Source organism: Malurus melanocephalus, unplaced genomic scaffold, assembly GCF_030028575.1.
Source record: "Malurus melanocephalus ecotype Western Australia unplaced genomic scaffold, MMel_1.1 scaffold_238, whole genome shotgun sequence".
Classification (NCBI taxonomy): Eukaryota; Metazoa; Chordata; class Aves; order Passeriformes; family Maluridae; genus Malurus; species Malurus melanocephalus.
The window spans coordinates 646,890-662,521 of record NW_026623470.1 but is presented as its reverse complement, the minus strand read 5'-3'; the positions used below and the strand labels follow the sequence as shown (position 1 = coordinate 662,521).

At 36.3% G+C, this 15,632-nt stretch overlaps 1 protein-coding gene across 1 annotated transcript in view; it reads right to left on the bottom strand.

The window, feature by feature from the left end:
* The window catches only part of AVEN (apoptosis and caspase activation inhibitor), a gene marked incomplete at its 5' end in the record, with an annotated part of 83,069 nt that overhangs the window by 49,838 nt on the left and 17,599 nt on the right, over window positions 1-15,632 (bottom strand). Inside the window, one exon of the mRNA XM_057375079.1 lies at window positions 13,105-13,285. Coding sequence (XP_057231062.1) covers window positions 13,105-13,285 — 181 coding nt within the window. The remainder of the gene's footprint in view (window positions 1-13,104; window positions 13,286-15,632) is intronic.

The window sequence follows — 15,632 nt, the reverse complement described above, 5'->3', positions numbered from 1 at the left end:
ATATTACAGGTAAAACATAAGATACTTTCATATTTCCATCCTTTTTTTTAATAGAACTTACATAAACTACTAGAAARCAAGAAAAGATAGAACTTACATAAACTACTAGAAAGTAAGAATGAAATCCAGAATTTATGCTCCAAGCTGAATCACTGATGCAATATGTCGATTTCATCTTGAGTTACAAATGAACATGAAATTCACCATGGCCATTTATGTCGCTCTCAAGCCCATCATTAAGTAATTCCCTGCCTCCAAAAATTACTGCAGTGAGAAAAAAGGCACTGAAACACTTCAAACCATTTGCACTGTAAATACATGAGGGTAATATTATGCAGTATTTCCAACCACGTGGAAAGAGGCATCTTCTAAAAAGCCAAATAGACTGATATTGGTGGGGTGGTTTTGTTTTTCGGTTTTTTGGGTTTTTTTTTTTTTGGGTGCAATAAACAAACATAGCCAGCTCACACAAAACCAGTTTAAGTACAGAGCAGACATTCAGGCCTCTATCAGTATGAACTCTGACTTAAAACAAAAGCACAAGGGCTTACATACATTTATGGCAGATATAAACTGCTTTGGGAAGGGTCTGACATGGCAAAGCAGCAACTGCATAGAAGGAAGCTTAGTTACAGCAGATGCAACTGTGTGTTCCTGGCAACTCACAAGCTGTAGCCTAACTGCCTTGACTTACATCTGTTCAGCTCATTCTCTCTTTTTTTTTGTGATAGCTGGTCCTTGACCAGCTTTTAAGTCCAGCAAGGCCTGCCTCCACACCTCAAATCTCAATGAGCCAAATCCTGCATCAGCTTTTCCATTTTTTTTTTCCACAGAATTTTTATCAATTCATGGATCTATAGTTAACTAAATCGTTCCATTTGACAGCACTTTTTCACTAGCCTAGAAAGACATTCCCTAGTCTTCTTCAATATACCTGAAACTAAGAGACATTAAAAATACCCATTTGTATAGTGTGCCTCAATGAGCAGTATCAGTGCTTTACAAGGAGTTCAATTTGCTATTCCTCTGCTATACACTTCTATATCAACCAGTGGTGAAGCCAGAAAGTTTGCTAAAAATATCAAAATTACAGAAAAGTGAATCCTTCACAGTACCTTACTACCTTCCAACAGTTTTGAAATGGCACCATCTAAAACTTTAAATATTAATTTAGTGATTCTGCAACTCACAAACACRGGAGAAAGAAACACATCACTTGGGAAAGGTCACACTATATCCATCAGAAGCTCTATACAGCACCAAATTCTGCACAACAGTGATCCAGCACAGGAGTCTAAGGAAGACTGAAAACGGGGCACACACACACACAGGATAMTTCTTCAGTATTACTCTGCCAGCCTCTAGCTATTTGCAGTTCAGGGATTTTTTGAGTCACAGATGATGTCTTATTTATAGCATAACCTTCAAAGTTATTTTCCAGTTGTTTTCAAACCTGCAAAAAATTTCAGTTTCCAAGAAATCCTGTGAGAAATCTCCATATTTAATTATGAAAAAAATACCTTTGTTTCAAATTTGCTGCTAGATAGCTTCATTCAATACTTCCTACTTCTTGCCCTAGCAGAGACAAGAATAATTTCTTATTTATAGCATTGATCCTCACATGATTTCACAGAGAKTTATGGTATACCATTCTCATCTTTCTTTGGGGGTGAAGACCTCTATTTTATTCATACCAACATTAGCCATGCCTTACATGTAAATTCTTTCATACTGTTAGTTGTCCTGCTGACCTTTGCTGTATCTTTTCAGTACCACTGTCTCCTTGGAGAGCTTCTAGGACCTGAAGGGCAAAAAGTTACACAGTGTGCCTGTGTTGGTGATTTATATGGTGACCCCATGATGGGTTGTCTGTTTTGTTCTCTACTCTTTCCCAATTTCTACGGTTCACTTGTTTTCAGCTAGGGAGGCATAACAATCATCTCAGATGACCATAAACGTATAGAGGACTGTTAACACACACATACAATGTACATCACTTAATCTTGATCTGCAATGAATTTAATCTGTCTTTTTTTGTGGATTTTTCTGCAACCCTCTGCAGTCCTCAGTCTRTATGGAATTATGAGGGAAATTAGATATCCACTTTTAACAACACATCAGATCAATCCAAGAGCTCTAGGAGATTCTYCACCACCAAAATTCACAAAATCATAGAATGGTTAGGGTTGGAAAGGATCTCTGGAGAGAGTGCCACCCCCTTGCTGAACAAGATTCCCCTAAAATAGGTTGCACAGGAACTRATCCAGGCATGTTTTTGAGCATCTCCACAATCTCTCTGGGTAATTGTTCCAGTGCTCTGGCACCCTCAAAATCGTTTTTTCTCATATTCAGATGAAACTTCCAGTGTTTCAGTTTATCTCTATTCCCCCTTGTCTTGTGCACACCACTTGAAAAGAGTCTGGCCCCATCCTCTTGTCACCGGCCCTTCAGATATTTGTATGCACTGATGATRTCCCCTCTCATCTCTTTTTGAGAATGAACAGGCCCAGCTCCCTCAGTTTTTTGTGGTAAGTTTTTTGTGCTCTCTTGTTGATATCCACTGGACCCACTCCAGGAGCTCCCTGTATCTCTGTACTGAGGAGCCCAGAACTGGACACTGCACTCCAGGTCAGGCCTCACCAGGGTCACCACTCTCGATGTYGTCCATGCTCTTCCTAGTGCAGCTCAGGATCCCATTGCCCTTCTTGTTCACAAGGGCACTGCTGGCTCATGGACAGTTTGCTGTCCACCAGGACCCCTTCACTACAGAGCTGCTTTCCAGCAGCTCAGTCCCAGCCTGTGCTGGTGCAGAGGTAATTCTTCTCCAGATGCAGGATCTTTGTTGAGTTTCATTYGGTTCCTCTTTGCCCAGCTCTCAAGCCTGCCTAGGTGACGCTGGAGGCAGCATGGCACTGTGGGGTACTGGCCACTCCTCCCAGTGCAGTACATTCTCCCTCYAGGTCACTGAACAGCAAGTTCAAAAAGACCCAGTACTGAGCCCAGTGCCAGCTACAGGCCTCTAACCAGACCCTGTGCCTCTGATCACAACCCTCCAAGCTCTGCCATTCAGCCAGTTCTCAATCCACCCCCATTCACTCATCCAGTCTGCGTTTCCTGAGCTTAACTCAGAGGATGTTGTGGGAGACATGCCAAGAGCCATGCTGAAGGCAAGGCAGACATGTTTAAATCAGGACTGACAACAGCTTTTGACAGTAGCTGTACTAWGAGATGTGCCCTAAAGTCAAACACGAACTAACTCACAACTTGCTTTGGAGACTGCTACATTATTCAGAAAAGTTCTTCCAGTCACAAAGGGCTTCCATGGCTTTGTAATCTATGAATTTTACTGGCTGTGCTGGGGTTAGCCTATCATGTACAATTACATTTACAACTACAAACTGGAGAAAAACTTGCCCAATATCTTGCAAGTCAGTAAGGAATTTGAGTTCGGGAAAGAAACAACAGCAAGTTTCCCTTCCTCAAATTTGCCCCAAACTTTATTAAAGCCAATTTCTTTTTTATTATGCTTGCTATTTCACATGTCTTGCAAGTTAAAAAAATGAAGGAGCTATACTTGATGTATCTTGGTAGTATTTTATCKCTAATATTTTAAAACATTAACATCTAAAAATCTCTTAAAATCTAAAATCTAAACTACTGGGAAATATTATTTCATCTAGCAATTAAAATTATATTTGTTTTAAAAACATGTTGCCAGGAGAGGAGGAAATGGAATAATTTCTAAGTTTTGCTGTGCCCAGCTATCAGAAGTCAGATACAAAAAAACACACTCTAGAAAAACACCTAAGGTGTCTTARACACCTATACATACTCTTCTTAATAGCTTGTTTTACCTATTGTAATGTAAACTAGATAAATTACCTCTAATGCCATTATGTGGACGTCATCTCTTCCTGACTCATATCATAGATGTGTACTATCACTTGTCACCAAAATGCAACTTGTTCAAGTTATATTCTCTCTACATTATTATTCTCACTGTGCTTTCCTTTCATGATTAAATAAATTCTAGTCACGAGGTTACACTGCCGRTGTAGTTGTTCAATGCCTCAGTTTTCAAAAATGCATTACAGCAGCTTTTAATCATATAGTATAGCTTGCTCAGTGAGTTATTTCTGCAACTATTTCAATAGTCCTTTTGAAAGAAGTAAGTTCAATTTATAACCAGTCTGGGAGAGTGACAGAATTCAGGAATACTGCTCACATTATTTTATTCTAGATACTCATAACAAAATATTGCCATAACCTCTGTCAACACCATAAAACATTTACAATTGTGAGCTAAAATTATTACATCCCTCTGTAGCTTTTTTTTWAWTTWAAAAAAAAAAAGTATCTTCCTAGGGTTTTTTTAAATTCATGCTAAAATTTAGACCATAAATACACTTTTTTCCTACTGAGTACGTTTGTAAAAACAGGTCTTTAATTCATAATCCCAGTCTTGCTTCCCAAATAGGTTCTACTGTTCACTTCAGGTTCCTATAATCACTGCAGCAGTAGAAAATTGTAGTATGTTAAAATCCTTAGAGTAGAAAAATTTGCAAAGAGAAACCCCCAAAAGAACTATTATAGGACTCTACTATTAATAAATGAACAGGTAAAAGAAAATTATTAAAGTTCACATGAACAGATAAACTACTCTAAAGTACAAGCACTATACACAAATATTCACTAGGAGTTTTTTGTTGTTGGCTTTTTCCCTTAACACAAAGATAACATGACCAAATCAAACATTTTAGAGACTTTAAAATGCTTTGTCTCTAGTTAAATGTTACTTTACACAGAGATATTTATAAAGACCAATTTACTTTGACAAGCTAAACTGTGCTTGTAAGGTAAAGGTATGAGATTTGATGCTTTCAGACGACATTTCTACAAGTTAATTTAGTCATCTCATACTTGCAGGCAATTTTCCTCTAAGAGACTAGATTATTTTTCCTGAAAATTTCTACTCCTCCTTCTTTCTCTTCTCTTCCTCCTCCTCTTTTTTTTTATAATCAAATACCAGAGAAATAAAGTTGTCTGTGGGACAGAAAGAGGATACATAAAACCAAGAGTAAGTGAACGATTAATAAGGCATTATGACATGAACAAGAGAAGAAACAAAACAAGGGGCAGACAAAACCACATCGAGTTACAAAAAAGAAAGTTTAAAGCAAGAGAGCTATAGACTCTTACTGACATTATAAAATTTACTTCTTGTCAATATTCTAAATACAATCGTACATTAAGATGACCAGAAATAAGAATCTAGATTAATCCAATTTAACCCATTACACATGAACGTTACCATCCTTACTATTATCAATAGCAATTCTAATATTTCACTGATTCTGCAAGATCTTTCCCTTTTCACCAGCTGTTCCATTTCATGYTCCTGCCAACTCTTTTGCACCATTCAAGTAGTTACATCAGGCAACTAGATCCATATCTGGTGATGAGCCAAATCCATTATATCACTGAAATGTCTTTCAAACTCTTTTCCTCAGAATAGGCGAGTTGTTCTTAATTTATTATCAAGGGTAGAAGCAAAATATTAAGGAATTTCAAATTCTGYCATGCCAAACTCTATCCTCTAATGACTTTTGAAACCTTAAGTACACCTAGAAGGAAATAAAACAACCAGCACTAACAAGGCTCCATCGTAAAGAAGTCAGGAAATTAGTGCTSTTTTCCATTATACCCACTTTGGCAGACTTCCTTGAGCATTGGAAAGGTGACAACAAACACTGCAAAGAGAATATCTTTCCCTGAACAGTATAAAATTATATAGACTTGCTCGCTGGAATTATTGCTCTTACAGCCCTAGCACTTTATTTACTCARGAAAATCTAACTCAAATTACCTCCTATTACCAGTGAACTGCCAATTTGGCTTTCCAAAATCTTCATTCTGCCAGTGTTTTTCCAGCAGAAGGTTAACCAAGTGTCTTGAATGAAAATTTCATTGCTATAAATATCTGCAATTATGGCCTCTAGCCTTTATGCAATAAAAATSAATAGAATTATATCGTAGTAAAGCATTCCCATCTTGAAATAGTTCTTCCACCTTGCCCCCTCTTATTTTGCAGCAAGCTGATACACACTTTCCAGTGACACATTTTCTGTGTATTGAAGCACATGCATATACTCAAAGAAACCCACATTATCACAGGCTGTTTCCAGTCAACAGTATAAAAAGAAGTAGAGTATGATCAGTTTCACWATCCAAATTATCTGCAGCATATTCAGAAATACCACACTTTATACATTCAGACAATGCGTGTATGCTGTCAAAGGAAGCTCATCTGATTCACATTCCAGTAAAGGCTGAAAATAAGTCAGAATCAAAAAAATATAATTCTTCCCCACTTGCACCCTATTTGACCTTCAGACATGATTTTTATTAAAAGAGTTTTTAGTTTACAATTTTACACACACAAAGGGAACAAGAACGTAGTGGTAATAACACATATAACTTTGAAAATGAATACTGGAATATGATGTGAACAATCTGAGTACGAGTCAGAGTAATTCAGTTTTGGTCAGGGGATTTCAGTGGCAGAAACATCAGTGATGATATGGCAGAAACACAGATGACCAAGATGAGGCCTGGTCAAGCARAACAGTTTCAGGGGCATTATAAAAACAAAGGACATTATTAAACAAGAGAAACAGTGAAACAGGTGAGGAGACATTTTTATCTAGCTCTCAAGCCCACAAATTCAAGTAGTGGGCAGGACAACAGCAAGACAGAAATAAGGACAAATTCTTTCACATTTAAACTTACTGATTTGTGATTTAATAGCCAAAACATATTTCAACATAATTCAGCAAAAATACCATCAATATATAGTAGCAGCAAAAGATTAAGACCCAGTGTTAGAGAAGGATATTGGTCAGAACACTTAAAAATCCAGAAATCTGGCACTTCACAAGTAACTGACTGCACTCAAAATGCAAAAAAMCTAAAACAATGAGGAAAAGCTTATCACATTGATTTTAATGGGAATAAAATGTAACCCCTTCACTCTGTGAATCTTACTCTATTCAATTCTAAATCAWAAAGCACACAAATTTCTCTGAAACACTGAAACCTTTCAGAATTTTCTTTTATTACTTACCAGTAGTTATGCAGTACCACCACTGACACATTTATAGCCACATAGTTCTAAGATATCAGAATGTTAAAATGAAGACATGTTATCCTACATTTACATGCATTCAAATTGTGGAGTCACATTATACTTCTACATTTCAGTCACAGTTTTGGTTATATTTTAGATAAAACTTAGAAGGAAAAAATGCACAGATATGAAAGTATATATAATGAGCACAGACTACCTATTACAGGAAAACACATTTATCAAGAAAATGTAATTAATACTTAAAATCTGGCACTTATTTTTAGTTCAGACAAAAAAAAAAAGAAAAAAGAAGACAGCTTGGCTTGTCTGATCACAAAAAAAAAATTATTTTCTGTAATGTTAGGAACAGTTCAGGAAGAAGCACTGAGCAGATGGAGAACCAGCTTCCACTGATGCCAAGTCCTGTGATTTCACTGCAAATCTTTATTGTAAGAGGGGGTTTTTTCTGTTTGTTTGGGAGAAGGAGTACAGGAGAGACTATATTTTTGTTGATTTCAGATACCTACAGGTACATAAGCCAGAAGTATCTCTTAGGTCCACTAAGAAGTACAAAGCTGCAGACTTCCCTATTGCAAATAAAACATGTGCAAGTGGAAATGAGATGACTTGGATACAAAGCCTCCACAGATGGGAAATGCTATCTCCCACAGGACCATTAAAAAGGAAATGCAAGTTCTGATGTGCTGAAATGGGCTAGGAGGAGAAGCAGGACATGAGAGCATGTCATGGAAACTCAAGAACGTTTAGGGAATCGGTGAAAAACAGAGAACATGATGAAAGATGCAAGTAAAGCACATGCCCATACCTATTTATCTCAGGAGTGCATAAACTAAGAATATTCAAGTGACCTTTTACCAATCCTTAGTGCAACAGTGTAATCATCTTTCAAGGCTAGCAACCTGACACCTATCTTAAACCTGTTCATAGGTAATAAGTACCCAATATTGCTATGTTCTACACATACCTCATGTCACTTGGGGTACAGCAAGAACATGAAGTTTTGCAGCTGTTGAATTTCTGACCAAATAAGAAGTAGCTAAGTTGTCGAGCAAATACCACCAAAAAGTGGGACCCTGATATATACAATAAGCCAAATCACCAATGARTTAGGCATTTCTGTAAAGAAATCTGATTTTCAACTACTCTCTAACATTTTAAAACTCCAAGGATTATTTTTTAGCACTGGAACCATGCCCTGCTATTGCCATTCTTTTTGTTTGAGCAGAATTATCATTAGAAAAAGAAAATCGATTTACTCTTCCCTCAACTTTTTTTTTTTCCCCAAATGTCTGTCAATATATACTTAAGATGGAAAAGTTGAAGCAAAACCTATTTTTAATACAAGTCTTGCTCCACAAGTGTATCTGTTCMGGTTTTCTGAGATGGCCAAAGGTCTTCTGTGGGCTTCTAATTCTCCTGTATGTATTGACCATGCAAATGACAAAAATGCAGCAAAATATGGCARTAGACATATCAAAATTAAACAGAGACCCAAAATAAAATGGTTTAAAAAACAGAGCAGGGGTTTAGGGAAGGGAATGTAACTGTTATCTCATAATTCTTATACCTATTGTTCATTACTATTATGCTCCAGTGACCGTTCTTTCGATTTTTTTCCCGCATTTTTTATTGTATCTAACTGCTAGATACCTACAGAAATGATATGTATTATTATTAGAAATCACATGTATTTTTGCAATATCAAAACCATTCTACCCATTTTGTTTGAACTGCGCAGCATTTCTCTATCTTAACTTTTAAGACACTAGAATTATTCAGCCATGGCCTAAAAAACCAAAGGGGAAAAACTCATATCCAAAATTATATTTTTTCATTTCATGATAATCATCATATCCTGTAATCCATATATTGTTATYGAGGGATGTATGTTGGCAACTGCCGTACTGCTAAAGCCTATCACATTTAAAGAAAAGTGATCAAGTTCCTGGATACATTTTGATCTGCTCTACAATTATATTTTTAAAATATTTTTTTAAACTTAAAGATTCTATTCACAGCCAAAAATCTGATGAACAGCTTAAGTCTACTGTAGGTCACTTAACCCTCATCCATCAAAAAATGAGGGCAGCTCTTCAAACATGGTAAGATTCTGCTAGCAAAGTAAGGTWATCCCATCACTTTCACTTCTCTTGCTCTTTATACGTCAACAGCTAAATAAATTGATTCAAGACATATTCCCTGAAGGCTTCACAATGGACTTTTACATCAGCTAGACATCAAAAGCAATACAGAAAAGTTTGCTACATTCAGGATAATTAAAAATAAATAAATTACAAAATGGTTTAAAAAAGAAGCATATTTTAAAACTGAAGCTGAACCCAGGACACTTATTTTACACAGAAATATAAGCCCTAACAAAGAAGCTCTGTCAGGCTAGTGGCATCAGCTGTTATCAAAGCCACTTCGCAGTTCTGACTTAAGACTATTGCAGCTGCTTTTTTAACTATTCAGTATGAAATTTTCCATGTCTATTGTGTGCTTCACATAGCTTTTCCTTATCCTCCCCCTACCACCACCTTGTAAAGGAACCCAGAGAATGGCTTGAACATTTTTCTACTGTGAAAGTGCTTGAGAAACTGTAACCACTTGTGTAATCCACAGCCCTGAATCAGTATCTTGATGTCAGACTGCCACAATGATTTTGTTTGAAAGAGGTACACTCTACTCATTTTGTGAAAAATCTGACCCAACTTAGACAGGCTAGAAGCTTCTAGAAATCAGAGCTTGCACCTAATTTTTGCAAGATTTGCTGAAGTTTAACAATCAATCACCACATCAACATCCTCAGTGGCCTTCCGCATGTCATCTCAGTGTGCAAGGCAACTGAATTAAGTTTTCTCTAACTTCCAGTTTTGAGTGAAGAGTCAGATCTTCCACTGTAGGAGAAATCTGCATTTAACAGGCTTTAGGAAAAACACAACACAAAGTGTTGCCTTGCATATTTTCRCAGCTTTACCTATGTTGTTATCCTTAACATAGTTGGAAACAATGGCCTGTCACTTTATATTGTGGGGTAACATGAGTAGGATTTAGGGTACACTGACAGAAAATGTAGAGGCAAGATGGAAAAAAGCAGTTTGTAGTGGAGACCAGAATTGGAAGCTTGAAAGAATGAACTGGGATTGACTAGACAAGGAAAGAAACTAGGAGGAACAGAAGAAGATGTGGTAGTGAATTAAATCAAATGAGCAAYGCCAATCAGAACAACTAAGATGTGGGGATCAACAGGACTGGATAGAATGAGGAACAGATATATTCTGTGTCTGACAGAATCTGAGAGAGCTGGATTTTAATAAATATATGTGGAAGGGAGTTAGCTCACAACAAAAGACAGAAAAAAGACTGACCAACAGGAATCAGAAACATAGACAAGAAGAAAAACAACAGAAGGAAGGAAGGAAGAGTGAGAAGAATCAGTAGGCAGGCAAGAGCTGTCAGCAGAGAAAAAACATGCAGTCAAGAGACAGTCTGAAACTAGTCAGGCCTAAATATTTGATTGAAAAGACAGAATCAGTGCTGCACTAAAGACTGGCTTGAGGCAGGGAAGGCTGGAACTGGGTGAAAATCTAAAAACACAGTGTTTGTCTTCAGAAGCTATTGAAAGATGTAAAATAAAATACCCTAAAGACTTTACATTCTCTGCAAGTTATCTGCAAACTCCTTTCTCCTTCTCAGACTTGCACTTTCCACCTTCCTCTGCTACTGATAAAAATGTAGTGTTACAATCCATAACTTTGTTCCCTTCTTAATTCAAGCAACAGTAATGTTTATGCGTTAGATTTAAAAGCTCTAATCCTCCTAATTATTGATATAACACCCATATCAGAGAATACCTCATTTTGCTACTTTTAGGTTGATTTTAAGTAAAAAAATTAATACATTATATTAAGCAAGCAAGTATCATGATGTTTTAATTTCTTGAATATCAGGAATGCCTCCATTTAACTTTGCCTAGTAGTATTAATTGTCTTTATTATATTATCCCAAATTATTTTTTTCTATGCTACCTTATTCAATTAACAGCATATTTTCTGGGAATAAATCCAAGYTTTATCTTAAATGAGGACACTCTCTTTAAGACCTTGCATTCAATATGATGAAACCTAAACGTTACATAGGAGATCAGGTTTTAATCTGAGCTTTTGCCAAAGAATTCTTAAGTGGCTGTATTTATTACATTGTTGTGTATTAATAGTAAATCACAAGACTTTAAGACTTTCTTAAGCTTTTGTGTTCATGAAAACTGAATATTTAACTCCACTTCCTCTCCTGTAGACCCTAACTGCTTGTTGCAATTAAATTGGATTCATTTTGYAACTTCAGAATACTAGACAGCAATATACTAAAAACAGAAATCATCAAATAAAGTATATGTGCAAACTTCTTCTCAGACCACTGCAAATAAATACGACTATATTCTCAGTTTTTACACATCAGCCMAAGAAACTAAAGAACAAAGAACCCTGCTGACATATGCTGCTTTTTTATGTGGCTCCAAGAAATCTGCATTATTGTTTAGAAAGTACTTTTTTCCTCCTCCAAAAGAAAGTACTTCATCCAAAAGAAAGTACATTCCATTGCTGTTTCTTATCTATTTATTTCACTGTAGAGAACAGTCACAATATATCCTATGCACTCGCTAAATCAAAGATTTAGAATTAATAAATAGWAGGAATATATGAATAATACTTTCCAATATTTTAATCTGAGGCATTAACAGAACCTAAAGAGTAAAATAAATGGGGAGGTAATAATCATGATGAAGTATAACTCATGAAAAATACAAATTAGCAGAGCTAAATACTATTTTGTTATGCCCTCAGTTCAAAACTACTGATCTTCAGAACATTTTTAAAGACATTTTGAAGGCTAACTACAGAGTTATTGAAGTTACTAAAAAGCTAAACCATGGAGACATGGCAGCTCAAGACAGGTCTTGATTTTTAAGAAGTTTTGGATTACTGTATCTMCATTGCTAACCAGACTGTTACCTACATAGTTCTGAAGTCCATACTATGTGCCTTGACTCCAGCACTGTTTGCCATGCAACACGACATTCAGAGAAGTCAATACACATTTAATGATCCTGTGATTAAAACCTGGCAGCTTAAGCCTAACTTTGCAATATTCATGTGAAACAACTTCAGAAATTGATTCGTGCACAAAGAAAGGAAGCTCTCATCTTTGTTTCTTTGTAGGTTTTTCTCTGGTCTTTGTAGCTAACTTCTAATTCACCCCATCAAGATAAGACTGAAAAATCCAATTATTTAGACCTGAGAGATTGCAGAATTTCCAAGGTACTACAAAAACTGCCATAATACATTGTTTGCAGCTTTTTTACTGAATAGTATTCCATCACAATGGCACAGCAAGAGTTTCTAAAATTATTATAGGTAAATATTTTTTAGTAACCTGTACTATTCACGTACGGTTAAAAAAACCCAGGACCTAGTATAGACTATCCCTCAACCTTCTCCTTTATTATCTTCTCTAAACAGARGAAAACACATGATCTTCCTTTCAAGAAGAGTAACACTTCCTATTCATGCACACATCCCTACAGTGCTGATTACAAACCTCTGTTGAAATAAACARCAGCAAGCAGCAACATTTTTTGTTTCCCGGAAAGCAACACAATGCCCAAGATAGCAAGAAATTCATGGTCAGCAAGAATAAGCTCAATATTACTGGATGCTGCACACATTCAGACSAGTCTTTTCACAAGGAGGCTTTAAATGCAGCAGCCAGCAGCCCTCTTTTACTCCCCAGGTCAGTGCAGCCTGAATGCTATGAGGCTGCACATAAATGGCACACTCACTGAGGCAGAGAGGAATGGTATTCTAGGATGCTGTTTCATCACCAAGGACAACAGCAAGAAAAGTAGTCACATCTCAAAATGCAAAACTAAAAAACCCTACAGATTGGAAAATGCTTACCTGCTGAGCTAAGCAAAACACTGAAGTCTGTTCCTCTCTGTGACTCCCCACATTCACTCTGTCCCTCTTTTTCTGTATCCTCATAGCGGCCCCAGTTGGAAAATACCTTTCTTCTTGAATAACATTTCACTTCTTCCTTCTCTTCTTCATGTTGTGATTCAGTATCATCATCTTGCTCTACCTGCGAAATTTAAATGGACAACTAAGCCATTGCAACTTAATAGCATTTTGTTCTGAATTTAAACAATCATTCATACAAACAACTTCAACCACAGAAATAGAATCCAGAAAGATAAATTCACCTGGATCTCCACCAGTATTTTAGGTGGTACCATCTATTTTAGGTGGTGAACTGTATATAATTCATCAATAGTGTAACTAAAAGCACAGAGTGAAGCTTCAGCTCTTACAGGGGTCAAGCAGTGACACTGATACAAGTGCCATTACTTTGCCTCCTATTCCAAAAATTCATAATGAACAGCTTCCTTCCTAAACCTGAGAGCAATGGATAGGGAGTGGAACTAAGAATTGAAACCAAGTATCTCTGTCCAAGTGTTGCAGTGATACAGATGATAACTGGAAAAATTACATCTGTAGAGCAGAATAGGAAAAGATAAATTCTGCAGAAAAAACATTCTGAAAATGGTGATTTATACAAGAATTTCCATTATAACCAACTATGGAGTCTTAAATCAAGTAATATGGAATAATTAAATAAATTTGCTTCATTAAAGCCATTTTATGGAAAAGTCACGGAAAAGTTAAATAGACTGCTAGCAGGCAATCTGCTAATCTTAACCTCTTAAATAAAAGTCCTAGCGTAAAAAGGAGAATTCATTGCAGAGTCAATTTTAGATACAAGCAAAATAGGCACTCGCCACAAGTACCCAACATCTGTGGAAAACTCTTCCCTGTCTTGAATTCTCTAAGTATGCAGCTCTCCCAGAGCCTGGGGTTTAGCTGGAATGACTGTTCCTTCACAAACAGAAAGATTTGTTTCCTGGAGGAAGGAGCACTCAACAGGCAAGAGATTAAATCTGTCACAGTTACACAAACACACTCCCAGGTGTCAAACAGCTGACAAGATGGAAGATATTCTGTGCATTCGCAGTGGTTCTGTGCAATTTTTAGGTAAATTYTCTTTTCTTTGTATTCATCAGACAACTACACTAAAATGGTGGGTGGTTGTGAGCAAGTGGATGAAGTGACAACTATATTACTGGAAACTGAGGCAGAACTATAATTTCCACACAAAAAAAGGCCAAATCCACATACATCAAGATAAAAATAAACGTATTTCTTCTCTATTCTTATCCTGTGAAAATGAACRATTTGCTACAATGCAGCAAACCTAGTGAAATTCTGTGCGTAAAGTAACTTGGATCTGATACATTTCACAAGTCAAAGCAAGAATAGTGCTGCAGAGAAATCAGTTTTGTACTTTATTTTTAAGAAATGGTCAGAATCATCTTAAACAACTCTGACATTATAGATAATCACTTATTATAGACCTGTTGGAAGAATTCAGTCCTTTCACTTGAAAATGTATAAAAAAAACAATCCAGGACTACCACTTTCTTAATTCAACAAGCCTCCAGTAAACTAATATGGATACAAATGTTTTCTCTTAAGCCAAATTATTTTTCACATTCTGTTATTAGCTATGCTATACAGTGAACCTCAAGGAAATTTCACTTCTTAGAAGTAAAAAAGCTAACTTCAAGAAATAAACCACAAATTCCTAGGAACATAAACAGCAGTTGTGCAGYCTAGTTACCCAAGAACTATCCTGAGGTCTACTGTTAAAACAAGTAACTTCAAACATAAATCTGTTTCCATTTCCAATAAATATTTAATGGAAAATCTTACATGATGCACCACCAAGCTACAAGATAATTGCAAATAAACACAATTGAATAGTCAACATTCAACCAACTTAAAKATGTGTAAAAATTATAAAGCATATTTAAAAACTTTCATCAGTGAAACTTCAGGAAAGTTTGCTTCTACCACCTCACATGAGACAGCTACCAAGTAACAAGTTCAGAAACACAGAAACATATACCTTAATTACCACCCTCTTAACTGCCTATTCAGATACACCATATGGTACTACCATTGTCAACACACCTTACTGAAAACAAGACTTAATCAGCACAGAGCAAACATCTGTCCTACCTGTAATGCAATAGAGTCACTTCCTCCTTGCCACATCCTCAAATAACAAAAGCTGATACAAACTCTAGAAGCCAACTCAAATATAACCTTTAAACAGCGTTACTCACATAAAGAGAAAAATCTAGGTCTTAAAATAGCATTGAACTACGTCTACATGTTATTGCTCAGTGTTCTAACACACCATGATACCACAGGAGGTGCAATACCTATCTGCTGTGCCTCAGTTTCTGATAATAGTACATGCATCACCATTTGTACATTTCATTGAAACTTTCAAAGTGGGGAAAATATGCAAAAATCTAGCTGAGCAAAACCAGGAAAACCAAACCTTCAGACTATTTTGCATATCA